Source organism: Chlamydomonas reinhardtii, chromosome 6 (assembly GCF_000002595.2).
Source record: "Chlamydomonas reinhardtii strain CC-503 cw92 mt+ chromosome 6, whole genome shotgun sequence".
NCBI lineage: Eukaryota > Viridiplantae > Chlorophyta > Chlorophyceae > Chlamydomonadales > Chlamydomonadaceae > Chlamydomonas > Chlamydomonas reinhardtii.
The window spans coordinates 1511836-1539118 of NC_057009.1; the positions used below are offsets into that span (position 1 = coordinate 1511836).

The window sequence follows — 27283 nt, forward strand, 5'->3', positions numbered from 1 at the left end:
TCCAAAGTGCCAGAACTGTTTACACGTGCGGCGGCCACGCGCACAGTGCTGTCCCTCCACCTGGTCCACTACCAGCAGTCGGGATGCTTGTTCCCCGCAGCCGCACGAGTCCCTCCAACATGCCGTGCCTGAAGCGAACCCTCCGCACCTCCAGCTCTCCCAACACCCCCACTCCTCACACTCGACGCGGGCGCTCCACACGGCTCCATGCGCACGTCCGCGCGGCGAGTCAGGCGACAGCGGCTGCCACTCGCCACTCCCGACTGTGCACCATAATGTGTTGACACGAACCAAGCAACACCACCTAGCTTCCAGGGTACTCGTGGCACCGGCGCAAACCGGCTTCCAATCATTTTCCCGCCTCGCTCACATGTACGAGCGCCCTCCTACTCTTGGCCCATCGGACGCAAACCACACATGCTGCAACCAACTGCTATTCGCTTCACCACCAACCTCCACACAACGCCACCCCACCTGTCCCATCCCGTCACTCGGCACTTCACCGGCGCCCCTCCTGGGCGCGCTACCGCCTCTTACTGCTCTTCTTCTTCTTGTCGCTCTTCTTTCCCTTACCCTTGCCCTTGCTGCGCCGCCGCCCACGGCTGTCATCACTGTCCGAGTCGCTGCTGCTACTGCTGTCGGACGAGGAGTCGTCGCTGCTGCTGCTGTCGCTGCTGCTACTGCCGCTGTCGCTGCCACTGCCGCTGCCCAGCATGCGCTTGGCCACCTGCTGCTGCTGCGCCGCCGCCTGCGCCGCCACTGCCGACTTGTACTGCTCGCGCATGACGTCGGTGACACCGCCCAGACCTGCGAGTGCGTGCGTGAGGAAGTGTGCGAGGTTAAGTTGGTCTCACAGCCGCAACAGAGCATCTCCGGCGCATGGGTGCTCGCCAAGGTTGGTCCGCCTCGGCCTCGGCCTTCGAGGGCCGCGACTCAACCGCCCCACCGCCCCACAAGCACCCAGCACTGGCTCCACAGCTGCCGCCAGCACCCACCGATGGAGGTGAAGAAGTTGATTGAGAAGCGCATGTTGCCGAGCGAGTCGCGCGGGAACAGCCCCTCGAACCAGGGGCTGAAGGCGGGGTCGTTCAGGCGCTGGTTGAGCTTCACCAGGCCCATGGTGCTGGACAGCTCCTGTATGCGTGTGTTTAGGGAGTGGGGTAGCCATCCATGGGATGGTGTGTATCAAATATGGGGTGGGGGGTTGCAAGGATTGGTACAGAGAATTGTAGCGAAGTAGGGGGCGGGAGTGGGGGGTGGGGTGGGTGGTCCAGGCATGACTAGTTAGGAGAAGGCGATGTTGGAACGGCGCGGCGTTGCACAGACTCCATACCCATGACCCGACGAGCGGCAGTCATGGGGTGGGGTGGAGGAAGGTCACATGCGCGTGTGTCTGGCATGTGCGCATTGCCGTGTGCTTCCAAAGCAAGACAGTAGTCCGACGTTGCTAATGTAAGGCTTGAGTTGCCCTCGGGTGGGCGCGAGAGGCGAGCGGGACAGAGATGCAGCGGGCGAGAAACAAACAGCGCGCAGGCGGCGGTGCGCCTGCCCCCGCACGCACCTGGAACAGGTACTTGATGAAGATGCGGCTGGAGGAGGTGGTCTCCTCCTCCGTCAGCATGATGCACGACAGCGAGCTCCAAGGCAGCGCGTCAGTGGCCAGCAGGTGCGCGAACAGGCACGACACGTTGCGCAGCTTGTTGGTCTCCAGCCTGCGCGAGCGCGCGGGTGTGGAGACATGGGCAAGGGAAACAGAATGCGTGTTGCGGAAGCAAAAGGGGGCAGCACTGGCACTGGCTGTGTGTACGGACACGTGTGTGTGCATTTACAGAGCACAGGGAGAAGTGCGCCGGCAGTACTGTAATGTTCGATACACACCGCACACACGCCCACAGTCCCTCGCGGCCAAAGCCCGCAGCCACACGTGCAGCACGTGCAGCGCCCCCGCCCCTCCCAAGCCCCCCGTGCCGCCTCCGCCGCTGCACGCACCGGTGGATGACGGCGTACTGCTTGCGGAAGCAGTCCTCGAACTGCTCGGCGTAGGCGCGGTTGAGGTAGCAGAAGCGCTGCGCCAGCAGTCCGTAGAAGCGCTTGAAGGTGCGCTCCTGGCTGCAGCACTCGATGATCATGGTCACCAGCTCAATTTCCTGCGGGGTGGGGTGTGGGCCAGCAGGGTGTGAGCTGTTGTAGTGGTGGTGGTGGTGGCGGTGGTGGTGGTGGCGGTGGTGGTGGTGGTGGTGGTGATGTAACTTGACGCACAAGGCACAGCACGGGAGAAGGTCCCAGATGCCAGTGGCGGTGGCGGCACAGGCAGCATGCTATAGCGCAAGCCGGCTAGAATCAAGGCAAGCAGCGTGAAGCAACCAGCCACAAACACATATCGAGTCCGCAACTAACCACGCGCGGACACCCCACACGCCGCACCTGTCCCGGCTGGATGCCGATTTTGAGCAGCTTGTGACCGGCCTCCTCGAAGTCGAACGACGACATGAGCGTCAGGTAGATGGTGCGGCGCAGGTTCACCAGGTTGGTGGCGGTGGCGTCGTGGATGCCGCCGCCGCCGCTGCCGCCGCCGCCGCCGCTGCCCGGGTCGCCGCCATCCTCGTCGTCGTCATCGTCGTCGCTGGAGTCTACGGGAGTGGGGGGGGGGGGTACATTCATGATTAGTCAAGGAAGTGGTAGACAGTAGACAATGGGGTGGCAAAGCGTGACTGTAGTTGGGACTGGTGAGGGCAGAGGCTGATGGCGACGATGAACGGATGGGGATGGGGAGTGGGAAGCACGGGCGAGGTGGCACGGCTGAGGGTGCGATCGAGGCCGGCAGCTGCAAACGCAGGCGCGGCAAGAGCTCCGCGTCCCCCGCAGCCGCAGAGGGGGCAGCACGGACCAGCGGGGCCATCCCCCTGTTCCACAACCCCGATGCCCCAGGCAAGCCCTCCCTCTCCAAACGCAAGATAGTAGCGGCTTCACACAGACACAGGCCACGCACCCTCGTCGTCCGCCGCCTCTCCTGCCGCCCCCTCTGCTCCTCCGCCGCCCTCCTCCTCCTCCTCGTCTCCCAGGATTTCCTTGGCAATGACGGCGTACTTGCGCTCCTCCTCCTCATAGTCGGGGTCCACACGGAAAATGTCCAGGTTGGTCTGCATTGGCAGGCATGCGTGCATGAGGGGATGACAAGGGGTTGAGGTTTGGGGGAGGAAAGTTTGTAGTTTTGCACGGAGGAGGCGTACCGGTAGTGGGATTCGAGTTGGGGGTAGGCAGGCTTGAGAAACGGTAGTGGGGTTGGCGTTCCTGGCACGACCACGCTGCGTGGCAACTGTGACGCCAGGCACGCCCTGCCTCTCCACCCCCCCCCCCCCGCGCCCCCCACCTGCGCCTGCAGTGCGTCGTCCAGCCCCATCTCGTGTGTGATCTGGTCCTCCCCCTCCACCAGGTCCAGCTCGGGCTTGAGCGCGGGGAAGCCGGACGCCTCGAAGCCGGCCTTGCGCAGCGCGAACATGCCCTCGATGATGAACTGCACGCGCTTGCTGATGGAGCCCTCGTGCAGGATGGCGCGGAAGCGCTCAAACACACTGCGGAGCAGCAACAGCAGCAGCAACAGCAGAAGAGTAACGGCAACAGGAGTTGTTACACCCGTGCCCATTGCGCGCTGTCAGTCGCTTCTGCTGCTCCGTCTCCTATCCCTGCTCCATTTCCCTGTTCCATCCTCAATCCCTGCCGCTCCTCACCCACCTCCTCCTGATTCCCGCCCGCCCCCTTGCCTCCCCTCCCTCCCCTCCCTCCCCTCCCTCCCCTCCCTCCCCTCCCTCCCCTCCCGCCCCCCTGCCTGCCTCCTGCTCACCCGTGCAGCCCCTGCGGCGCCACGTCCTGCAGGTGCGCGCCCACCTCCCGCACGAACTCCACCGCCATCTCCACACTGTCCTCGCTGGGCGCCTCCAGCAGCAGGATCAGCACCTCCAGAGCCAGCACCTCGTGCGCCACACCCTGGGAGGAACCGGGGGGGAGGGGACATGGGGGCAGGGTTAGTTGGTGACGAGGGAAAGGGGCGATGGCGACGGGTTCGTGCTGAGCCGATACCGAAGGCATGGGGTTAAGTGGTGGACAGCGGTCCCCAGGGGTCGGGTGCGGAGGTGGGGGTGGCGGAAAGCATGTAAGGAGGAGGGTGCGGCTCAGGCGTGGGCAGACGTCGGCTTTTGTTCGCTTATACATTCCGGCTATACCGTCCGGCTAATACCACCCCACCCTCCACACCCTGCCCCTCACCTGGTTGACCAGGTGCGCCAGGAACTTGGCAGCGGCTGTGCACACCGGCTTGTCGTTGCGCTTGAAGGAGCGCTTGAACTGCAGGTGTGCGGCAGGAGAGGGAGGGAGGGGGGCGGGCGGGGCGGAGGGGCAAAGAATTGAGCAGGGGCGCAGTAGGGCGCGAGCGCAGTGGACGGGCAGCAAAGGCGCACGTGAGAGCGAGGGCCCACCAAACCCGGCCCAAAGGGACGTAGCCTCATTCAAGCCCTTCCCTTCCCTTCCCTTCCCTTCCCTTCCCTTCCCCTTCCCTTCCCTCGCACCTGCAGGATGAGGCGGCTGAGCAGCAGCTCGCCGAGCTCGGGGAACTTGGTGTTCACCACCGCCACCAGCGCCGCATACACGGGCGAGTAGCCGGGCGAGGCGGCCTGGCTCTTCATCAGAGAGCGGCAGAACAGGCCTCGGCCGCGGATCAGGTTCTGTGACACGCACACAAACACGCACGCGAGGAGAGGGGGAGCGGCAGGCAGGCGCGTCAGCGGGTGCAAGGGATGCAAGGGTGGAAGCAGGCATCTGGCAAGGGGCAGGTTGGGGCAGGGGCAGGGGCAGGTCTAGTAGGAGCGGCCGCCTCCTTGTCGTCGTCGTCGTCGTCGTCGTCGGCGTTGCAGACCACAAACCAACGGAACATCAAGCCCATTACAAGTCATGCGGTGTCCCTGCGCCTCGCATGCGCCCCCACCAACCCGCCACGAGCACACCAGCCCACGGCTTCACCGGCGCAAAACACACACGCGCCCAACAGCCCGCCAGCCCACCCAGCCGCACCTCTCTGAACACCTCGGGCAGCATGTTCTTAATGTTGACGGTGTTGATTTTGTTGATGATGCCGTTCAGCGACTTCTTCAGAGCCTCCCACGTAAGGCGCTGGTACTCGGGAGATGCCTTGTCCTGAGAGCGGCAAGCGATTATGAGTGAGGGGCAGGAACGGGAACAGGTCAGGAAACTAGCCGTGCAAGTCTCGGTACAATATCAACGGGTTAGAGGCAACCCAAACCGGTGCAGCCGCGGCGGTAAGCTGTTGAGTGGCGGCCGCCAACCATCCAATCCTTGTGAGGCTGTCCGCCGCCGCTCCTCGCCGCCGACCAAGTGGCGCAACTCGTGTGTGCACGCACTCGCCCTCCCCGAGGCCCAAGCCCGCAGCCGCCCCGTAGCCGCGCCGCACCGACGCATCTCCAATGCATCCGATCCCATCGAGGGCCAAAACGCCACACACGCTCCGCCACGCGCACCACACGAAACCTCACCCCACGTTGCACGCCGCCTGTGCCCGCAACCCCGCACCTGCGCGCCCTGCTCCGCCATCATGCGCGCCAGCTTGAAGGGCGGGATGTACACGCCGCCGGTCTTGCCTGCAGCAACGAGCAGAGGGAGGAGGAAGACGGGAACAATAGCTGAGACGCCAGTTCACGGACAGTGCCGGGCGCCGTGGCTGCTGCTGCGGCTGTGCTGCTGCCCGGCCCCGCACACCACATGTGCTGCAGCACCGCAAGGACGCCTCCACGCGCCGCTACGCCAGTTGCAGCGCACAAGCCGGTCTGCGCATTTCCCCGAAGTGTTCGGCAATGCCCAGTGCAGGCGACTCACCCAGGGCAACGGGCTTCCTTGCAACCGCCTCAGCGCCCTCCGCGCCAGCAGCGGCGCCCGCGTCCACCGCACCGCCGTTCGCCGGGGCGTCGGCGGCATCGGCCGCGGGCTCGCGCCGCGGCTCATCCGCCTCGTCGTCTCGCCGCCTGCGCGTGCGGTTGCAAGCGCGGCGGTTAGCGCGAGGCTGTGAGCACCGAGTAAGCACCATGCCCAACACCAGCCAACCAGCAGGCTCCCAGGCTCCCAGGCTCGAGGAGGTAGCTGGTGAGTCTGAACTAGGGATATCCCCCCTTACACATCCCTACTAGCCCTGCGCCCACACGTATCACAGGACAGCAGGGCTATAGCCAAGCCCCCCCCCGCCCCGCCCTCCTCGCAACACTCCGGTCACCGCCTGGGCGCTCCTCCCCAAGCACCCTCCGCGCGCTGCTCACCTCTTGCGCGGGCTGCGGTCCCGCTCCCGGCTGCGGTCCCGGTCGCGGTCCCTGCGGTCGCGGTCGTCATCCCTGTAGCGCTCCCGGTCCCGCTCCCGCTCCCGCTCCCGGTCCCGGTCATAGCCCCTGTCACGGTCGCGGTCGCGGCGGTCCCGGTCGAGGTCCCGGTCCCGCCGGTCCCGGTCGTCGTAGCTGCCACCACGGCGATAGCGGTCGTCGTCGCCACGCCGCCGGTCGCGCTCGGGCTCGTAGCGGTCCCGGTCGCGGTCGCCGCTGCGGTACCGGTCCTCATCACGGTCACCGCCGCGTTCACGGTCACGGCCGCTGCCACCACCACCTGCTGCTCCGCCGCCTAGCCGGTCAAAGACGCTGCGGCGGGGCTGGTCCCCGTCGGGGCCTGCCTCTGCTGCGGCCTTGTCGTCTCCGGCCGCCCGCTCGCTCTCCTTTGGCGCGTCTGGCCCGGCGGCGGGTGGCGCTGCGTCGCTGGCGCCGGCGGCATCCTTGTCCTCGCCCTCCGCCCGCTGCTTGTCGGCCCCGCTGGGCCTGTCCCCGGCGGGGCGCTCCTCGCGCTCGCGCTCACGCTCAGACTCGCGCCGGTCGGGGCCGCGGTCACTGCCACGATCGCGGCGGGGGGGTTCGGAGTCTGAGTCTGAGCTGGAGCTGCTTCCGGAGGAGCTGCTGCTGCCAGAGCTGCCCGAGGAGGAGGGGCTCGGGCTCCGGCGGTCCTTCCGCCTGGACCCGCCGCCCCGGCGCCCGTCCTCGTCGTCAGAGCGAGGAGCCATGCAGACGCCCTTCCTCGCCTAAACGCAGCGCCTGGTGCGCGCGGCCGACTGGATCGTGGACCAAGTTTTGCACACCGAAGCACGCGGCCGCCCTAGAATGTATCTTTTCTGACTAAATATGGAAGTAGTTTACAAGCTCTGACAGGGCTGCTCAAAATATGCAGGCCCGGCCCAACGAACGAGAGTAGCCCCGGCGCTCAACTATTTGCCTGCTCAGACTGTGTCCAGCATCACCAGGAAGCAAGTAACAATTTTGCGGAGCCGTTCCGACGTGGGCTGGGCTCAGAGCAGCATGGGGCAATGCAAGCCCAGAGGTCGGAGAGGTGCACACACATCACAGGGGCACATTATTGTGTTCTTATTGCACTAATAGGAAGCCGGCAATTACTGCCGTGCCCACAGTCGTGCCAGCAGACACATTCACCAGGCGCCGCAAGGTCGCGAGCTCTGCACCTTTAGCCTAGGAAGCCACCAACATGCAGGTTGCTCGTGCTTTCACCGCGGTGCGCCCGGCCCGCTCGGTCGCGGCCCCCGCGCAGCAGCGTGTCTCTGTGGTGGCCATGGCCAAGCCTACCAAGCTGGCTGACTTCACCGGCCTTTCCAACGAGGAGCTGGTGAACAAGTCTAACCTGCTGAAGCGTGAGCTGGCCCAGACCAAGTGGCTCCAGCGCACTCGTGGCGTCGGCGAGCTGAAGCCCGGCGAGAACCAGCCTCAGCCTGACCCCGAGAAGGTGCCCAAGGGCCACCTGAACAAGCACATCCGCCGCCAGATTGCGCAGTGCCTGACCCTGCTGCGCCAGCGGCAAGCGGCTGAGGGTGTCGACCGCAAGGAGGCTCGTCGCATTGAGAAGCGCGCTGCCCTGGCCAACGGCACTATGTAGATTAGTTCCTAGGTCGATGAATTGCTCGTTGAGCATCTTGGGTCATGCGGACAGCGGCGAGCAGGGCGCGGAGCTAATCTGCGTCGGTTGTGGCTGGCATCGAGTGCCGGCCAGGTTCCCGACACGCCGGCCAAGGGCGGACACGGCAGCAATTTTGGATGCTTGAGCTGTCGCTGCTGGAGGCGTTGACGGGGGGAGAGCGGGGGAGCTGGAGCTTAGATAGACACTCGAGGAAGGTGTGAGCGCTAGGAGCCGGTGGCGTGCCGATAGGGTGTGTTTCCACGCTGGACGTGGTCAAGGACTGGATGACTAGATCTGATCATGCACTGCGCATGGACGTGCGCAATGTGTAACGATGGAAATGGAGGTGAATGTGGAGCTCTGACGCTTCTGCACATCGGGATGCGGGGAGGGACGGGCCGGCTTGGGCACAGGGGGCGGACAGCTGCCGGCTTGGTGCACAGCATCGCATAGCACAGCTTAAAGTGACCGGTTGCAGCGCGGGGTGAGGCTCTTACAACAGGATCAGAAGGGAAAGGGTTGGGTGGGTGGCAGCGCCATTTAACGGCTACAGTCTGGGTCACGGTGACCACTGACCAGTATTAGGAACGGCTGGGCAAGTACGCGATTGGGAGAGCAGCATCGGGGAGGTGTGCAACAAAGCCGTAGCGCAGGTCAGGCCGAGTTGACCCAGGGCTGCTTTGGCTGGCTTGGTCATTGGACTCATGACACTCATCCACGCACAGCGTGCCTGAGATGGCGTGGGCCGTAGGCTGGTGCGGCCGTCCCAGACGCCACAGGAGACATCACGTTGGAACATGTTGACATGGCTTGGGCCCCACGCAGCAAGTCGCAGCTCGGCGCCAAGGGCCTTTCAGGGTTTCAGTCAGATGGAACCAAGGTGCGTGCGATGGGAACTCAAAAAGCTCTTGTGGCGTGCCTACGCAGCGACTGAGGCGGGGGCTGCACCCTTGGTTGCACCCCTGGTCGTGGGTGGCAGGTGGCACGGGATCACGAGGCAGCAATTCCCAGCCATGAATGCTACTGGAGGCACTTAGAGCATCCTCTGACATGAAACCCATACCGTAGCCATCCCCATGTTTTCACGCACTGGTCTGTTACCCGCCGGTAAGCAGTGACCATCGGTCTGCGGCCTGAAGCCCAAACAAACCGATGGTAACCCGAGTGCCATACCGGCCATTCCTCCCGGTAACCAGCGATTAACCGATGGTTTAATAGGGGCTGGAACGGTAGGGTGGCGGCCACCCGCCACAGTGCTTCCTAATGATGATTTTCCCAGTTCAGCGACCACAAGCGGGCCAAGGTGCACACGAAGGCCCCCGCCGCCAGGGCAGCCTCCACCCCCGACACACCCGCGTCGCACACATATTGCAAATGCTTAGCCTTCAGGGCGGCTATCTGTGGAGCCATTTGTAGCACGGTCCCCGCCTTCACCGCATCAGGTCTCCAACTCTAGTCGATAGAACAATGTAGATAAGGGAGCAGGATGGGCGGCCCCCCGCACTGCAACCAGCCAAGCCCCCGCACCACCTGTTGCACCGACTCCGCCGTAGCACTCACGATGTCGGCCGCCGGGAGCGGCAGCGCGGCGGCAAGCCCTCGAGCCAGCTGGGTGGCACGCGCGGCGGCAGCCCAGCCAGCAGGGAGAAGGGCCACTGCCGCCGCAAACCGATCGGCCGCCTCTTGAGGCGACGCCGGCCCCGGCAGGGGCGACGGCAGGCGCGCCCGCGTACTCCAGTGCAGCACCCGCCGCCATGCACACAGCAGTCACATACATTTCCACACACGCTTCACCAAACCGGGAGCCCCACGCCCAAGGGCGTTCACATGCCTGCCGCAATTTGTTCAGGCCGTCATGCGCTGCAACCAGCTGGCCCACACACGCCAGTCCCGGCAGAGCGAACAAATCCGCGAAAGCCACTTCCCACGTGCGGCCGTCCTCACACAGCGCCGGGTTAGCCCACAACGGCACATGACTCACCCGGCCCGGGCGGCGCCACAAGAGTCACCGCGGGCAATTCAGTCATGGCTTTCAGCAGGCGCGCAAACGGCTTGCCCGCCGTAGTAATTAGTGCTGCCTTGGAAGCTGGCTCACCTGGGTTTATAGCTGGTCGTGTGTGGCCTGTAAGGCTGTACGGTAACTAATCACACGTAAACACCTGTCTGTGTACTTGTGTGAAGTTGGTATGGTAAGAAGGCATTTATAAGGTGTACGTAAGTTATTGTATAGAGGCACGTGGTGGGGGTTTAACAGGGATAGACGGGTCTTTTGGTGGGGATATTCGCCTGATGCAGTAGATGGATCTGTTCAGGTCGTCATGTTCGCTTGTGCGTGTTGCGTTTTGTTTTCAAGCACGTCGATATGTGGTGGGTGCCAGGGATTGAAGCGTGTTTTGCGCGCTGCATGCAGGACGCTCCGGGACGGTCCAGCGGCCGCCCGCAAGCGCCTCCCCTGCACTCCACCGCTACAAGTAGCTGCCAGGTACCGTGATGCTGCTGGAACAGAGCTGGGTCACTGCAATGCCGGGGCTTGAGGCTGGCAGCGCAAGGGCAAGGACACAAGGTGCTGCGGCACCCCTGGAACTCACGTGATGGCGCGAGGGAAGGGAACAGCAGGGAACAGCCACGGGGGGGGTACGAACAATAGTTCCAGACCCCACCCCACAAAACCTCCCCCCCTGACCGACGACCGACCGTGCCGTACCGTGCCGTACACCACCTAAACCCCCTCTGTTTTCTTCCAGGATGGTGCCAAACGACTGCTTTCAGCGAGCTCTACTAATATGTACACACAGAAAGTTCGTCGGGCGCGTCTTGACCACAGCCATGTTGTCGACATGTTGTGATCATCTTGCAGCCGTTCAGTTGCACCCGTGTACAGCACGCTTACGAGTCTTACCTACGCATGGGACATACACATGCGTTTTCCTCCGGCGCGCAAGCACCGGTCCGCGACTTGTGGCACGTTCTGGTCAGGCGAGACATGTCGCACCCCAACATCCCAACCCGACATGTGTTGACGGGCGGTAGCCCTTCGTCTTCTGGTAGGCTCCTGACGTTTCCCAGCCGTTAAAAGCATCCATTACATGCTTTGGGCAACGGTCTGGGCTTGCCCTGCTGTCTTATGAGGCCCAGACGAAAGTTTCCGGTACACCGTGACGAAACCTTGGGGACCCCGGGGACCGACGACCGACCCTGAACTTTGGGGGCCCATATCTCCGCAATTACTACCCTGATCAAAATTCTGAAAGCGGATTCTGAACGCTCTCGTCAAGCTCTTTCGATTTGAAGGGTGGGGTATGTCTGCGGCATCCTTACCCCCCCCTGGAACAGCGGAACACAGTGCAATGGATGCGGTCGGGTGCGGTCCCCTTCCTCATCAACTGCATTTGAATTCAGTGCCCAGTAGCATTCACGGGCAGCACTCAGTGGACCACCTAGTAATAGCATAGGGCCAATACCGTATACAACGGTACTTCGCGGAGCCGTCCGTGCGAGTGGGCGACGAAGGTGCCTTGAAGCCCCGAGAGATTGGTCCAGGCTTATTATGCCCAACCTGTGCCCCCACGCTTGCTACGGTGCTCAACAAATACGGTAGTCCCTTGCTGCCGTGCTCATAAGAGTGTTGGCTGGATTTCGTGCATGGTTGCGACGCCCTTGGGGGCGGGGGCAAAGGAGCTGCGGCCCATAAAGGCCCATGGTTGCAGTGCGGGGGGCCGCCCATCCTGCTCACTGCCTACACGGTGAAGGCGGGGACCGTGCTACAAACGGCTCCACAGTTAGCCGCCCTGAAGGCTAAGCATTTGCAATATGTGTGCGACGCGGGTGTGTCGGGGGAGGAGGCTGCCCTGGCGGCGGGGGCCTTCGTGTGCACCTTGGCCCGCTTGTGGTCGCTGAAATGGGAGAATCATCATAAGGAAGCACTGTGGCGTGTGGCCGCCAACGCTTGCTGGGCGTTTCCACGGCATGCTAGCGAGCGTGCGCGCGGCGTTGCTGTTGACCCGTGTTGGGCGTGTGGGGTTGACATGCAGGATGGGGACCGGCGTCACTGGTTTTGGGACTGCACTGTTGCGCAGTCACTGCGGGAAAGTATGGGGATGGCTATGGGTTTCATGCCAGAGGATGCTCTAAGTGCCTTCTCTCGTGAGGAGTTGTGGTTAGTGCGCCCGCCTGCGGGGCTTGTGCCACCTGTGTGGGATGTGGTGTCATGGTGTGTCTCGCTGCTATGTCTGCCCTGGGCTTTGGTCGGCAGCGTATGGCCGGGCTGGCAGCGCGAGCGAAGCTGCCGTTGGCCCGGGTGCTGAGCGTTGGACTTGCCGTCGTAGCTGACTTCTGGGGTCGTCTCCAGACGTTTGTGACTTCGGGTATCAGGCCAAAGGGTTGGGACACTGTGCCGTCTGCGCATCCTTTCATCTCTCGGGCTGTTGGTGAAGGCATGGTATTGCGCTTGCCGTATGACGCTGATTCCCCGCCGCCCTCGCTGTGAGAGGTTGTGAGTGGTTGGTGGCTTTGTGTGTGGGCAGGACGCACGTGTGGGCGACCGTTCTAGTGCCTGGACGCTTGCGCCCTGGTTAGTGCGTGCGCTGTGCGTGTGTGCTGCGGCCTGGACGATTCTCGGCACTCCTGTGCCTAGGCTTGTGGCGTTGAGGCACAGCGGTGGGGCTCTGGCGGGTTGAGGCTTGGCTAGGACTCACTGTGCGCGTAGTCACACGGACTTTGACCGCGGGAGGGTTGCAGCAAAGATTGCATTGGTTACAAGAGGGACCTGCTGACGCAGTTCACGAGCCAGTGACAGCAAAGTCGGGGTTGGCGGAGTCAAGTTGGGCCCTGATAGCATGTGATGGCTCGGCGTCTTCGGGTGCTGGGACTGTCCCCTCTGTAACATCCGCATTCATAAAGGCGCCCTGCTTAGAGTGCAAGGAAAGGCGCAGTTCAAGGCTTCACTTGCGCACTTGGCACCCAGGACTTATCACTCCAGGGGGGGCCACTTGGGTTTGCCTCCGACTTTTGCCCACCAGAACGCCGTCGAGTAGATCTGCGGCGCCATGCACAAGCAAGCAGCGATTGGGGCGGGGGTTAAGGCGCGTGCGAGTTTCGGGGTTTAACTTTTCTTGCGTGAGTGCGTGCGTTAGCGTGCATCAAATTTCGACCACATGAACCCCGACCAACCCGCCCGCCGTACAACCCCTCAAAGCGCGCTCAAATCCCTGCAACCCCCCTTAGGTTTTGGTCGACCACCAACCATAATTGTCGGACTACTGGTGCGTGTGCTTAAGCGTGCCAGTGCGCTTATCCATATGAATGTGACATTACAAGAAGGGACAGTCCATATGATGATTGTGTGCCGGAAGAGGTTGATAGAGTTTTTCCCGGGATCATGAGAAGCATCCCGGGATGGCAGGATCACTGTGACGCGCAGCCTTGTCGTCAGGACCCACGCCAAAGCCTTGGCCGTTACGGATTTGCGTCAGTTCACATAATCTCAATGGCATCAGTGAGAGACGCACAGGTGGAGCTCTAAGTGAACTGAATGCCGATGTGGACGGACACGTGGGCGCAATGCAGAGGCCAAACGTACTGCAAATGCTTTACATGGTAATCAGTGCTCGTATCTTACTGGCGCTTGTGTTATGGGGTGGAGCGTTCAGATGGGGGTCCTGAGCGCGGAAACGAAATCCGGCAGCCCCACCCACACGCCATGTGACGAAACTTTCACCCACCTCTGCAACAGATCCTGAACGCTCACGTCGAGTTCTTTTCATTTGGACCATGGGGTCTGCAGGGTCTGTTTCAGGTGGGGTTACCGGCCCCCTGCGTGCATTGCTGAGACTGCTGAGGCCAGTGCTGCCCGCCTAAACAGCTAAACTGCTGTTGTTAAAGTCAGGAGCCCATTCAGCCATAATGCCTTACATGCATCGCCTCATGTCGGCACACAGGCCGTTGTCTTCACCTCCGGCTCCATGCACAGCCGCAGCAGTAATGCTCGTCTTCTCTCTACGATTTGAGGGAGAGCGCGGAAAAGCAATCACGAAGCCCTGCAACGGACCCTCGCTGCCTCCCGTCGATCACTCGGAAACGGGTTACAAAATTGACACGGATTGGCTGACAATTGCAATCAGCAATACAGCAATCGTGTTGAATTACTCTTCTCTAAGAATGTCCAAGGGTGCGCAGCCGCAGCACGGCCCGCCGCCCATGCCCACCGCCTGATCCACATCACACCACCGTCAGTCGCCACCAACGGCGCCGACCCCATGCCCAACCTGCCGCAGCCGGCGCGGGCAGCAGCACTTGCTCCCCGCACCAACCACGCAAATTCACGGCGCCAGCAACCCCGGGGCGTGCCAGCAGCTCCAAGGCCACGCCCCGCCCCTCTGCCGGCTCTTCCCTGGCCAAGCCTCACCCTCGCGCAACAAGGCTCCATACAGGTCATCGCCGCGACTCGTCCGTTCCCACAAGCCCACACACCGAGCCCAAGAGCCCAGGCATTTAGCCCGAGGTGGCGGCGGCACCGCCCACAATCTCCGCCAGCTCCTGGGTAATCTTAGCCTGGCGCTGCTTGTTGTACTGCACGGTCAGGCCCTTCTTCAGCTCCTTGGCGTTGTCCGAGGCGTTGTTCATGGCGTTCATGCGGGCAGCCAGCTCGGAGGCCAGCGCCTCCTGCAGCGAGCGCAGCAGGCAGCTGCTCATGTACAGGGGCAGCAGGGCGTCCAGGATCTGGGCGGGCTCCTGCTCGAAGATGAGCGAGGGGTCCAGGGCCTCGGTCTCGATGGTGGTCTTCTCGCGCTCCACGGCGAACTCGCCGCCCTTGGTGGTCAGCTTGAAGATCTCGTCGTCAGCGGCGTCCACGCACTTGCCGTCCACGTCGCACAGCTCGCCCATGGGGGTCATGGGCAGCAGGGTCTGGATGGTGGGGTTCGAGTTGATCAGCGAGATGAACTTGGTGAACACCAGCTCCACCTTGTCCGACTCCTGAGCAATGAACGAGGCGAAGATCTCGTCAGCAATGCCCTGGGCCTCCTTGGTCGAGGGAGCAGCGCCCAGCGAGAAGGACTCTGCGGGCGGAACAACGAGCGGCGACGGGGAATGCGTTCAGGGAGCCGATGGAGGTTGGAAAGCGAGGGGTTGTGCATGTGCCGCGTATGGAGCTGAGGGCTGGCCACGTCCCTCAGAACCCGAAGCTGAGCGCTGGGAGTTGATGTGCCCCGGCACCAGAAAGATGCCGGTCTCGCCCGACTGAGACCGGCTCCAACTGACAGCTTTCAACCTAGCAGAGAACGCCATGCTTATGCTGAAAATTCTGGTTGTTCTGCTGGCTTTTGTTGCGGCGACTGCGCTGCGATAGCACCATACCCTGCCAACCGCAACCACGCTGACTGGTCAGCAAGGCCACGGTCCGCGCCGGCGACAGCAGCCCATGTCCGCTTTCACATCCTGCAGCGGCCTGATCCAGCTGCAACGCCAGCTCGCCACTCCGTACGTGCAAGCACAGGACTACTGCCGCTCCAAAGTGGCTGGGCGGCCAGTGCTGCGTGTCCAGCGCCAGAGCTCCGCACGCTGCTGCGTGTGTTCGGCCGCCGAGCCCTCCGATTCCATGCGATTCCCTTTCAATGCGTCTGTGCTTGTTGCGCCACAGATTCACATCATCAGGCCACCGCACGTTCGCCGACACCCACACCACATCCGCCAGGACCTCCCCGCAACACCCCCTTCCTCCCTGCCAAGCCCCACCACTCCCAACCCTGCGACGCTCCGCGACTCACTGACGATGTTGTACTGCTTCCGGCGGGCGAAGTACTGAGCACCCTTGCGGCCCACGCACACCAGGTTGACCTTCACGCCCATAGCGGTAAGCTCGCGGTAGCGGGCCTCGGTCTGCGTTGCACAGGGAGTTCCGTCAATGACCCTGGAAACACTTGTGGTCATGGACTTATCTACAGCTACCCTTCCGTGCTCTGGTATAACGCCAGCAGGGCCTGACCGCGGGTCGGGCGCATCACCACCATCCAAACCAAAGCGACGAGCGTGTGCCCCTCGCTGATCAGCTATTCGGCTCGTAGTTGCTGATTTACACGAACGCTCTCAACCACGTCTCCAGTGCGTGTATTCGTGACCCAGAAACGTGGTGGATGCGCTGCGCACCTTCTTGATGATGAAGTTGTTGTAGCCGCCGCACAGACCGCGGTCGCCGGTCAGCACAACCAGCAGCACCGACTTGACGGGGCGGACAGCGCACAGGGGCGAGTCCACATCCTCCTGGCGGACGCGCTGGTTCACGCCGTAGAGGACCTGCGCGACCGAAACAGCCCCGTTAAATCCCAGCCCGAAGTGCTTTGGGAACCTGTATAGATCGTCTTGCTTTGGCGCAGCCGCGATGGCCCAGCGCCTGCTCATCGACCGTGCAAGCGGTCCGAATTGCGCGACCCCAGCCCCCCCGCGCACCTTGACCAGGTTCTCCGAGAAGGGGCGGCCGTTCACCACAGCCTCCTGAGCACGGCGGACCTTAGCGGCAGCCACCAGCTTCATGGCATCGGTGATCTTCTGGGTGTTCTTCACCGATGCGATGCGATCGCGGACCTCCTTCAGGCCGGCCACCACCTATAGCGGAAACGGGCATATTGCTGGTAAGTCCATCTGCCGGATTTCAGCGGTGTGGGCCCCCTAACACGGCGAGCGCAGTCACCTGCAGGGAGCCGCGGCTGGCGACGCCCTTGGGGGCGGGGGCAAAGGAGCTGCGGCCCATGAAGGCGCCCTGCTTAGAGGCGAGCATAGCGGCCATTTTTGTCCCTAGAAAGAGCGGCGAACAAGGTGCAAGGAAAGGCGCAGTTCAAGGCTTCACTTGCGCACTTGGCACCCAGGACTTATCACTCCAGGGGGGCCAATTGGGTTTGCCTCCGATTTTGCCCACCAGAACGCCGTCGAGTAGATCTTCGTCAAATCACAAGCATACCCGGCATAAAATTACGCTTATAGAATGCAGGAGCCTGGGAGTAGCTTGCACGAGGAGAGATTGTGGCGCAAGCGCTGCTGCGGGGAGTCCTCTGAGGCCGCGTGACCTCGGCTTTAAGGTTTACATGCAGTGGTTTGATGTAAGGCGTGCTCACCGGTAGCGCCCGCCTCACCATTGCCAATCAGGTTGCGCCGATGTTTCGCGCGCGTGCGGCGAGGGTCGCCCAACACTGGGGCGATTGCCAAAATGTGCTGTATGAACGACCCATATTACAGGGCAAAGCAGAGGATGTCGCCTCAAGTGCAGTCGGCTGTCGGCGAAGACGAATGGGCGCGCAAGGCGGAGACGAGCCGTCGCTACCCGTCGCTACCCACCAGCCCTCGACGAGCCACCCCCCGGGCCCAACCGCGTGTGTGGAGCAGGTTTCAGAGGCTGGGTTGCTCCCGTCCGTTGTTGTGGGGGTGGGTGCAGGAACTGCGCGGCGTTGCGCTGCCTCGCTGCCTTGCTGAAAGCGCCGGCGCTGCCGCAGCACCTGCTGTGCAGCCAGGCGGCGGGGGAGATGGAGGAGGCGTATATGGCTAGATAGCTTTGTACGCACGCCGTCCGCCTGAAGTCCGTCGACGAGGGGAGGCTGCTTCGGCGGCCAATAGCCCCCATACACCCAAGCTACCGGTACACCAAAGCGAGCAGCCCACCCGCGAGCAGACTGTCACTTTCCGGCTGACCGGGGGCTCTCGTGTTCCCGCACGAAGCCAGAATGCGGTTGGTCTACGCCTAGATCGGACGGTGTAAGGGGACTCGCGCTGAACGCACCGCAGGTCGGAGTGTCTGACCGATTGACAGCGTAGTCGTGTTCCGTGACCCGCAGGGATTTGGGGGCACAAGTCATGATACAGGTCACGGTGTTAACCGGTGGTGTTACACCTCTCTTGCTTAGGACCGCCCCTATCATGCTCGGTTGGCGATGACCTAGCCCTCCATCAGTCTGCCCCCCTCGGCACCCTAATCGCATCTAGGATAACCGCCATCCATGGTTCCTAGAACACAATACGGAGGTACTGCAATATGCATACCAACAACAGTTGCGATTATAAGTTAGGTGGGGCAGACCCCTGGTACACTGCCTGGAGCTGCGCCAGTGTTGCCTGGTAAGCCCGCTGCACAGCGTCCCCTTGGCTGCCAGCCGCCAATGCTACTGCCGGTGCGCCTACAGTGCTACTGCCGCCGCCCACACCGCCCGAGCCGAAGGCTGGCATCATGCCGGGAAAGGACAGGGGCTGCTGCTGCTGCTGCTGCCGGTACGGCGACAGGGATGCCGCCTGCTGTGGCGCAGCCTGCAGCTGCAGCTGTGGCGCAGGCGGGGCGTGCTGTGGGGCATGTGGCGCAGGCATGTGGCCGCCCCCGTACGGCCACGCGCCCGGCGCCACCGAGCCGGCGGGCGACATCAGCTGCATGCCGGGCCCGGCAGCGGCAGCCGCAGGGGCGTAGCCCGGCGGCGCCATTGCGGGTGGAGAGGCACCATTGGCGCCGGTGGGAGGCAGCTGGAAGAACTGCTGCGGCGCCGAGTACAGGTAGTGACCACTGACTTGCTGCTGCGGCTGCAGCTGCTGCGGCTGTAGCTGTTGCTGCTGTTGCTGTGGTGGCTGCATCAAGGGCGCGTGCGGCGCGTATGGCGACATGGGCTGTGATACACCGGCCGGCGGCGCGTACGCAGGCGCATGAACGGCTGCCGAGCCGCCACCGTAAGGCGGAGAATAGGGTGGCACTGGATGGTGGTGGCGGGGCGGCGGGTGCCCTGGGCTGCGAGGTTGGTGTTGATGCTGGGTTTGGTGCGCGCCGTGTGAGGGCGAATGCGGCAGGACGGACAGCCCTCCTGCAGAGGCGCCAGGATACGCTGGAGCCCCCGGCGAGGCAGGGTGAGACTGCGGGTGGTAGCCTTGGTAGGGCTGAGGTGCGGGCATGGATTGGGGATGCTGTGCAACCAGCGGTGGCGCCGCCAGTTCGGTTCCGGCCGGGCCGTAGCTTGCGGCTCCAGCGGCGGCTGCAGTGACTGCAGGCGCAGTGGAGGGCCTGGGGAAGAGGCGATTGGCAGCCGCGCCGTGCTCTTGCCCTGCAGGCGCCAGCTGCTGGTGCTGCGGTGGTGCGTGCTGCGGCCGTACTGCAGCAGCGCTACCTGCGGCACCGGCTGGCGGCTGCCGGTGAGGCGAGAAGGTCAGCTCCGCCAAACCCGCATTCAACGACGCCTCGCTGCCGTCTGCCGACGCGGCATCACCCCTGCGGCTGCCCGCATCGAGGTAGCCAGGCCGCTTGTGCTCCCCACCACCTCGCGCTCGGCCCGACTGCTGCTGCTGCTGCTGCTGCTGTTCCCACTGCTCCTGGCGCCGGCCGTGGTGGTCGCTCTCGCGCCTACCCATGCTGCCTGCAACGCTGCCCGCTATGCTGCTGCGCACACTGCGCTGCCCAGCCTCCTCATCAGCCTCCCGGGCCCGGTCGCGCCCTGGGCGGCCCTCATGGTCGCGATGACCGCGGTCCCGCCCCGACCGCTCACCACGCACCCGCTCCTCCTCGCGTGCCACTCGGCGATCCTGCGACCCCGCCGCCTCAGTAGGGTCGTCAGCCCTCCGAGAGCTGCTGCTCACGCGGCGGCTGCCGCCGCCGCCACCGCCACCGCCGCCGCCACCACCGCCGCCACCACCGTGAGCGCTACCAGCGCCGCTGACGCGGCTGCTGCCAGGCTGCGCCCGGCGATCCGAGTTAATGGACTGCGTGTCAAAATGCAGACGCCGCGAAGCGCCGCTGCTGGCCGCCGGCGGCCTTCCTGACCGACCTGACCGCGGCGGCGACGGCGGCGGCGAGGCCGCTGCTGTCACCGCCGCAGCCGCCGCCAGGTCTGCCACCGCATCGGCGGCTGCGCCCCGCAGCCGCAACAGGTCTTCTGTCAGTGCACTCACAGCCACATCCAGGACGGAGCCACCATCGCCGTCGCCGTCGCGGCCACTCAGCATCGGCCTGCCACCGCCCGAGCTGCGGCGAGCACGCTCATAGTCGCCCAGCTCCTGCGCCGGCACAGCACCGTGGCTGCCGTCACTGCGGGGCGATGAAGCGGCTGCTGCTGCCGCCGCTGTCGCAGCCGCTGCCGCAGCCGTTGCGCCGACTGCGTCTCTGTACACTGATGTGGTTGCATGGTGTGCAGCCGCAGCCTGTGCTGCGGAGCGGGCTAGGTCCGCAGAGCCAGGGTACACCTCCGTCATGTGCACCGATAGCCGGCACGGCAGGCCCTCGCCGGGCATGGGCCCGCCATTGGCCACGGCCATGCCACCCGCGGTGCCGGGCATGGGCTGCCCTGCCGCTGTCCAGGCGCCTACGCCCTGCCCGGCGTAGGAGGCTGCAGGTGCCGCCAGATATGCCGGGTTGCAAGTCGGCAGGTTCTGAAGCGCTGTGCCGCTGGCGCCGCCCGCCGGCAGCGCCCCTTGCACCGCCACGAGCGTAGGCGGCGCCGGCGGCGCCAAGCCCGGGAAGCCGGCCAGCAGTGAGCCAGTCCCGGCAGTGGGCGCCGCCGGCGTCCCTAGCGCGACCACGGACGCGGTCCCGTGTGGGAGGCTTGCGCCGCTCATGGAGGCGGTGCCGGGGAGCGCCGAGCCCAGGGTGGACGCGGCCGGCGGCTGTAGCACGGCTGCGGCTGTCAGGGGCTGCTGCAGCAGCGTGCCGTCGGACAGCATCACGGGCGGCAGCTGCACTGGCCGCGCAATCCATGGGTCGCCCGGGGCCGCGGCGGGCATGGCGCCGCCCGTGCCGGCCCCGTACAAGCCACCGCTGAAGCCGCCCAGCTGGGGCAGCAGCGACATGCCTGCTAGGGTCGCCGGCATCGCCCCGGGACGGAGCGGGTCGAGGCCGAAGCCTGGCGAGGCAAGCCCACCTGCCAGCGTGGCGTCCGAAACAGGGATGCTGGTGCCGCCCGCGCCCACGTCGGCTCCCGTGCCTGGCGCTGTTGCGACGCCTGAGGTCCGGTCCAGGTAGTCGCGGACCGCCATATCCAGCTGCAGTCATAGGAGAGACAGCCCGATGCAATGCAGAGCAGCGGTGTAAGGTAAGCGACAGGAAACGACGTCAACAGCAGCGCCTGGCTATGCAGGGCAGGCATTTGACACGCCGCCAGATTTCACAGGCACGGCTACGGAGCTGCCGGGGGGTGTCTTGCGTCGTCCTACCTTGGCGGACACCTGTCGCGCCGCCTGTGTAATGGCACTGACGGACGCCTCCCGTGTGCCCGGAGTGTCCAGTGAGCCGCGTATGGCGCTGGCCACGCCTGTGCAGAGGTGCAGGGGCAGGGCGCGTTGTAGTGGAGGCGCGGGCAGAACTCGGAGGCAGCGCGTGGGAGCTGAGGCAGAGGCAGGCGTTGGCATTACACCTCAAGGCATGAACGGACGGAAGGAGTGCACCGGCTGCTCTTTGGAACACAGAGGAAGGCCTGTCTTCAAGTCACTTTGCCATGCCGGCGAACACCGCACGAAACGCTGCCCACGGCACCACGCAGACGCCCCACTCACCCGCCACCTGGTGTGCGAGCAGCTCCGCCGCCACGCCGCCGGCAGCAGGCAGCGTGGCGGCCGCCGCGCCGTCGGGTCCGCCGCCGTGCAGCGCCGCCGTCACGTCCGCCTCCACCTGTTGGCGGCGGCCCGGGTCCAGCAGGCTGGTCCACCAGGTGGGGCTCAGCAGGTCGGAGGCGGGCGGAGCGCCGCCGTACAGCCTGTGGCGGGCGCCCCAGGGGTCGTTCAGGTGGATTTAGGTGGGGTTGGGCGAGAGCATGAGGGTGGGCACACACACAGGTGGGCACGGTGTTGTTGATGCGTGTTTGGGGGCGAATGAGGAGTTGCAGGCATGGACTGTGTAAATGAGCATTCAGTGCATGGCGCTTCCACGACGTGCTTTTGCTGCCGTACGCGGTGCGGCGCAGGCAGGCATGCAGACAAGGCCACCAGCATGCACCTGACCCAGATGGTCCTCTCACGTCTGGTTGGGCAGTGACAGCAGCGGGCTGTGCAGCGGCGGCGGCGGCGGCACGGGCGGCGCCACCCGCTCCACCAGCTCTAGCACGTCGTCCTGCTGCTTGATGGCCGCCTCCACCACCGCCTCCTTCACAGCCAGAGCCGTCTCGCCCGCGGCCTGGAGCGCGTCCAGCACCGCGCGCGTGTGTTGGTCTGCGGGGGCGGGAGGCAGGCAGGGAGGCGTGGAGGGCAATTGTGCTAAGCAGGCAAAAGGAGAGGGCTGAGGACGTGCCAGGAAGTATGAGACTGTGTTGTGAAGGTGCGGGAAGGCGTGGGAATGTGCATGGCTGTTGCTGCCACAGACGCGCGACCGCATTGGCGGCGCATCCTGGCGCAACAACGCCTGGTATCTCCAATCGACGCGCGTATTGGACACAGGCCGCCGTGCACCTGTGGACCCACCTGCTTGGCCCTTGACGGCCTCCAGGTTGCCGGTGTACATGTCCTGAAGCCGAGTGATCTCCTGCGCGGGTGGTTGGGGCCGAGGATTGGGGGCCGGGGGGTGGAGGAGGGACGAGACACGCGCAGCACATCTGCAACTTACGATACGAGTGCTCCTGACAGCCTAGAAGCATAGCAGTCTTCGACAGTCTTCGGACCCCGAGCCTCACGCGATTCCCTCGCCACTTCCCACCTTGAGCAGCGCACTGTCGGGCCCCAGCAACACGCCGAGTTGCGTGATGTTCATTTTCTGTGTGCGGCAAGAGCGGACGGAGTCCGGGAGAGAGAGCGTGAGGAGGGAGGTGAGGAGACGGATTGGGAGAACGGGGCAAGGCCCACATGAATTGGCCGGGGGAGGCGCTTGGAGTTCCGGCCCCCGCCCCACCTTGAGCTCGTCCAACATCTTGAGCCGCTCGCCCTCCCGCAGCAGCCTCTCGCCCTCCACCCGCTTCCAGTTCGCCACCTCGTCCAGCAGCCGCGTCAGCCGGTTGCGGCTGTAGCTGGCGGCCTCGCGCTCCATCTGCGGAGGAGATACAGGAGGCGGCGGCGGCGGCGGCAGAGGATGAGACAAAGGTGGCGTTGGGCCCAGCGGCTGGCCAGGATGTCAGCCATGAGACCCTATGCTGCCCAAACGCTACAGTCTCAGGGCCTCAACGGCCGGTTAGCAACGGGGACATGGTCACCAATTCACCTGCGCCGCCGCCTGTGCGCGGGCATTCTTCTCGACCTCCATCTCGTTCACCACCCGCGCCGCCGCCGCGCCCTTCACACCCGGCACCTCATCGTCCGAGTCCGAGTCCAGCATCCGGTCAATCTCGCTCTTGCGACCAGCCCCAGCAGGAGTTCCAGCGGCACCAGCAGCAGGAGCAGCACTACCAGCTGCCTCGCTGCTGCCGGCCCCGGCGCTGGCGTCTGGCTTGCTCTCCGCGGTCGGCTTGCTGGCCGCTGCGGCGGCTGCGCCGTCCTTGGCGGGTGAGGACTGGCGCGAGTCGCCCTGGCGGCGGGGCGGGCTTGTGCCCTGGCCGGGACTGCCGCTCTGGGAGCGGCGCAGCCGCGTGGGGCTGACGCTGCTTCGTGGGAGCGGCTGGAAGCCAGGCACGGCCACGAGCGATGGCGGCAGCTTGGGGTCAGCTGGGATGAAGATGTGTGTGGGCTTGGGCGAGCCGGGGCTACCAGGCGGGATGGGCGATGGCAGCAGGACCACTGGTGGCGGCGCCAGCGCGAGCTGCTGCTGTTGTTGCTGTTGCTGCTGCTGCTGCTGTGGGGCGGCTGAGATTCCGGCGGCCGACGTGGAAGGTCCCGCTGCGGCGGCGCCTGCTTCGCCAGCGGCTGCCTGCGCCGCGACGCCAGCCGCGCTTGTCGCTGCTGCAGCTTGGCCAACATTTGCATCTGTGGAGGCTGGCGCCGGGGTCACGCCGGGTGCGGGCGCCGTGCCCACATTGCCTGGAGCAGCTACTCCGGGTGCTGCTGGTGTTGCGGCGGGATTTACCGAGGAGGTCGGTGATAGCCCCGCAATGACGCCCTGAGAGAATAGCCGTACCTGCAAGAGGGCGGCAATGGAGTAAATCGAGACTCAAATTCACGAAATGGCATACGGGTTGCTACCATCAGCACGACATGGCATGACTAGTGCCTCGTAGACAGGATCTTGCAGGGCAACAGGCGCCGCGCACGCACCTCGGGCTGCCCGGACGAGAACTGCACTCGGCGGCCTGCAGCCACGGCTGCCGCAGCAGGCGCCAAGGCGCTCGGCGTGGGCTCAGGCGGCGGCGGCGCCGGTGCTGGCGGGGCGGGTGCCGGAGGAGGTGGCGGTGGCTGCGTAGGCGCGAACACCACCGATGACTCAACGCTAGCCGCAATCACTGCCGCTGTCTGTGCGTGGAAGGCAGACAGGCTGGGCTCTGACACAAGGCCGTCCGGCGAGCTCGCTTCGCTCGCCTCATCAGCTGCCGCGTCCGCTGCAGCCGCGTGTGGCGGCGCCAGCGCCGCTGCTGCCGCGTCCGCTGCTGCCGCGGCCGCTGCACTCGCGGCGGCAGCCACCTCTGCTGCCGCGCCACCACCGCTACCGTCGCCGCGTGCTGACGGCGGTCCTTCTCCGCCGCTGCCGCTGGCCGAGCCCGCGATGCGAGCGGCGATGTTAGCCAGGCGTTTGATCTTTTCAAGCTTGTCGGCGGCCGCACTCCCTGGCCTGCGCTCAGGCGAACCCGAACGGGAGCGGGACCGAGACCTGCTGTCTGGACCCGAGCCGCCCGAGCTATCCCGTTGCCTGCTGTCCTCTGAGCGGGAGTTGTTGTTGATGTTGGTACCAGCCGCGGCAGCAGCAGAAGCCGCTGCTGCTGCATCAGAGCTTGGGCCGGGCGCAGCCGCGGGCACAGCGGCGGCAGCGGCTGGCGGCGGCGGCTCCGGTGCTGGGATTTTGCTGGCGGGGGCGCTGCCGCTCACTATGGCTCCTGCGGCGGAAGGTGCAGTGGAGGCCACGTTTCGCGCCTGGGCCGAGGGCCTGTACCTGTGCGCAGGAAGTCCAGACGTGAAGCCCCGGTGTAAGCAGCACCTATGCGCTTTTCCGGGTACTCCTCAGCGCGTGTCCCACCACCTCATGTTGATAACGCCGACCTCAGCGGTTGACAGACACACACAGCCCCAAAGAAGCGCACCTGTTCAAAAGGGACTCCACACTGTTCTCAGCCGCAACGCCACTGCCGCCGCTGCTGCTGCGTAGGCGAGCTGCACCCGCAGCGGCCGCCAGCGCTTGCGCTTGCGCCTGCATCTGCGCTTGCGCTTGCATCTGTGCTTGCGCCTGCATCTGCGCTTGCGCTTGCATCTGGGCTTGGGCCTGCATCTGCGCTTGCGCTTGCATCTGTGCTTGCGCCTGCATCTGCGCCTGCGCTTGCATCTGGGCTTGAGCCTGCATCTGCGCCTGCAGCTGTGCCTGCCCCTGTGCCTGCATCCGCACTGCCGCCTGTGCCTGCAGCTGTGCCTGCGCCTGTGCCTGCACCTGCGCTGCTACCTGGGCCTGTGCGTGCATGTGCGTCTGGGCCTGTTGCATGCGCACCTGCTGCAACAGTACCTCTTGCTGTTGCTGCTTCGACTGCCGCTGCATTGCCTGCACGGCACGGCCGCTGACAGGGGCGGGCTGTGCCACGAACGTGGTGGTGGTGTGTCCCCGGCCGTTGCCAGGTGGCGGGGAAGTCCCAGCCGCCCGGCCTGCGCCGTAGCTGCTGCCCCCAGCTGCTGCGGCAGCCTGCGCTGCATTGCTGGCAGCCGCCACCTGAGCATCGGTCACGGCAGCAGCGGCTCTAGAGCGAGCTAGCGCCGATTCCACCATCCGCATGGCGCTGTCAGACAGGCCGCCGTCAGGGCCCCGCTCCAGCGACATGATGGCGTTGTACAGGGAACGATGCTCCCCAGCAAGCCGTTGCAGGGCGGCCGCTGTTGCCGCACTGAGCCCGCTGGTGGCGTTGCCGTGGCCTGCAACACCTGCGTGGAAGTGGAAGAATGGAGTGAGGAGAGGTACCGTGACCTGATGTTGCCAATACTTGGCGTTACCTGGTGTGGTCACCAATCCCTGGTCCTTCCGCCGGTATAGTGCATCGCTAGACGCCAGCACGGGGGGTGATGGCTGCCTAGGGCGCGTTGGCGAGCCCTCCCGCGTCGTTGGGGAGGTCTGGGACCCGGGCGCGTCCGGGCGCCGCTGTGCACTCTTCTGCTGCTGCTGCTGCTGCTGCTGCTGCTGCTGCTGCCACCAGAACTCGTCATCTCGCTGGGAGGGCCTACACGGTGCACACGCGGGTAGTGTTACGTCCAATAGGCGTAATGCGTGCAACATATAGTCGCGCGACATCATGAGCCAACATGGTGCGACCCTTTGCGATTTGCAGGATGCACGCACCTGGCTGCATTTGCTGCTGCTGAAGGTGACCTGAAGAGAGCTATCTTCTCCGCTATGGTGCTGCCCCGACGCGGCGTCCCGTCCGCGGCCATGCTATCCACTGAGTAACTCGCTGCAGCTACCGGAAATTTGTATTACAACACATCAGCACTAGGAGCTATAGTTGAGTGATAATACCCTTATTTCAATCTTCCGGGCCTCTGACAGTAGCTGTCCAAGTCGGTCAACATTCTGAACTTCGGCTGACAGGCGCGCTCATCAATCTATGTGTTCATAGTCTGGTGTCTTAAAGATTTTAGGTTTCCAGTTTCGCGCTGAAGCACCTTCGGCTGAGGCATGGCACATTGGCACGAACCCAGACCCAGTCCATCGGGCCGCTCAGGGTGCCCGCGGCACTGGGGTGCCCGGGTCTGGGCCCGTGTGATGCCCTTTCCCACCCTCAGCTGTCCACCGCCACATAACGTAATCCACACACAGCAAAGCCATACCCAGGGAATGAGCAATACCTCAATGCTGCAGACAAGCTACAGACGCAGCGGCATCACATGAGGAGTTGCGTGCGTTGGTGAGGCCATGTAGGCAGGGGTGGGTGTAGGCCCATTGCCCACGCCCCGCGGGCGTGAGGCGCCGTGCCAATGTGGGGTTGATTTCGCTAGACACTCACGCTGGTGCCCTGGAGAAGCATCCAAGCCACTCTCCCGGCGCCAACGCTGCCGGCACACCTCGCAGTGCCAGTGCGGGTCGCACATGGCCACCAGGAAGTGCCGCAGGAAGTCCAGCAGGCGCACGCGAAGCGGCGTGGGCGCGTGGCGACGTGGTCGACAACGAATCTAATTGCCACCGAAAACAGGCTGCCAGCTGCCGCAGCGCGCAGTTCTGTATAATTACATCGGATTGATGGCAGTGCCTGGATAGCGACAGCGAGTGATTGGGAGTGTGTACTGCAGCGTGTACGGT

At 64.5% G+C, this 27283-nt stretch overlaps 4 protein-coding genes across 5 annotated transcripts; 1 reads left to right on the forward strand and 3 right to left on the reverse strand.

The window, feature by feature from the left end:
- Nucleotides 1-7: 7 nt before the first annotated feature.
- CHLRE_06g259800v5 (uncharacterized protein) lies at nt 8-7309 on the reverse strand. Its single transcript, XM_043062774.1, has 14 exons — nt 6318-7309; nt 5884-6029; nt 5581-5648; nt 5065-5187; nt 4563-4718; nt 4264-4341; nt 3842-3984; nt 3371-3572; nt 2990-3140; nt 2425-2630; nt 1990-2147; nt 1562-1712; nt 996-1134; nt 8-807 (listed from the first exon to the last, which is right to left on the reverse strand). The coding sequence occupies exons 1-14, from the start codon at nt 7097-7099 to the stop codon at nt 524-526; spliced, it is 2787 nt and encodes a 928-aa protein (XP_042923480.1). The 5' UTR covers nt 7100-7309; the 3' UTR covers nt 8-523.
- Nucleotides 7310-7459: 150 nt separating this feature from the next.
- CHLRE_06g259850v5 (uncharacterized protein) lies at nt 7460-8345 on the forward strand. The gene has a single exon (XM_001696543.2). It carries the CDS (start codon nt 7576-7578, stop codon nt 7978-7980), a length of 405 nt encoding a protein of 134 aa, XP_001696595.1. The 5' UTR covers nt 7460-7575; the 3' UTR covers nt 7981-8345.
- A 5232-nt stretch (nt 8346-13577) lies between these two features.
- Nucleotides 13578-16813, reverse strand: CHLRE_06g259900v5 (uncharacterized protein). The gene is made up of 5 exons (XM_001696283.2): nt 16685-16813; nt 16444-16599; nt 16144-16290; nt 15765-15876; nt 13578-15056 (listed from the first exon to the last, which is right to left on the reverse strand). Exons 1-5 carry the CDS (start codon nt 16778-16780, stop codon nt 14491-14493), a joined length of 1077 nt encoding a protein of 358 aa, XP_001696335.1. The 5' UTR covers nt 16781-16813; the 3' UTR covers nt 13578-14490.
- Nucleotides 16814-17857: 1044 nt separating this feature from the next.
- Nucleotides 17858-26619, reverse strand: CHLRE_06g259950v5 (uncharacterized protein). Of its 2 annotated transcripts, none has more exons than XM_043062776.1 (12): nt 26327-26619; nt 25984-26207; nt 25092-25905; nt 24115-24943; nt 23129-23977; nt 22823-22957; nt 22631-22687; nt 22399-22459; nt 21960-22149; nt 21499-21698; nt 21160-21257; nt 17858-20988 (listed from the first exon to the last, which is right to left on the reverse strand). In XM_043062776.1, exons 1-12 carry the CDS (start codon nt 26416-26418, stop codon nt 18040-18042), a joined length of 6498 nt encoding a protein of 2165 aa, XP_042923481.1. In that variant the 5' UTR covers nt 26419-26619; the 3' UTR covers nt 17858-18039. The 2 variants fall into 2 exon arrangements, with proteins under 2 accessions (XP_042923481.1, XP_042923482.1); XM_043062775.1 differs by having other exon boundaries at nt 25092-25914.
- Between the last annotated feature and the right edge of the window lie 664 nt (nt 26620-27283).

Bases quoted from the DNA above. Each gene is read 5' to 3' on its own strand.
- CHLRE_06g259950v5 (XM_043062775.1), bottom strand. From the start codon at position 26,418: ATGGCCGCGGACGGGACGCCGCGTCGGGGCAGCACCATAGCGGAGAAG. The intron at 26,208-26,326 runs GTGCGTGCATCC...TGCACCGTGTAG, and splicing joins GCAGCAGCAAATGCAGCCAG to GCCCTCCCAGCGAGATGACG. The intron at 21,258-21,498 runs GTGAGTGGGGCG...ACCTCTGCACAG, and splicing joins GCTCGCACACCAGGTGGCGG to GCGTGGCCAGCGCCATACGC.
- CHLRE_06g259800v5 (XM_043062774.1), bottom strand. From the start codon at position 7,099: ATGGCTCCTCGCTCTGACGACGAGGACGGGCGCCGGGGCGGCGGGTCC. The intron at 3,141-3,370 runs GTGGGGGGCGCG...CTGCCAATGCAG, and splicing joins ACGACGCACTGCAGGCGCAG to ACCAACCTGGACATTTTCCG. The intron at 1,713-1,989 runs GTGCGTGCAGCG...GCGCTCGCGCAG, and splicing joins CAGTACGCCGTCATCCACCG to GCTGGAGACCAACAAGCTGC.
- CHLRE_06g259850v5 (XM_001696543.2), top strand. From the start codon at position 7,576: ATGCAGGTTGCTCGTGCTTTCACCGCGGTGCGCCCGGCCCGCTCGGTC.
- CHLRE_06g259900v5 (XM_001696283.2), bottom strand. From the start codon at position 16,780: ATGGCCGCTATGCTCGCCTCTAAGCAGGGCGCCTTCATGGGCCGCAGC. The intron at 16,600-16,684 runs GTGACTGCGCTC...TTTCCGCTATAG, and splicing joins CCAGCCGCGGCTCCCTGCAG to GTGGTGGCCGGCCTGAAGGA. The intron at 15,877-16,143 runs GTGCGCAGCGCA...TGTGCAACGCAG, and splicing joins ACAACTTCATCATCAAGAAG to ACCGAGGCCCGCTACCGCGA.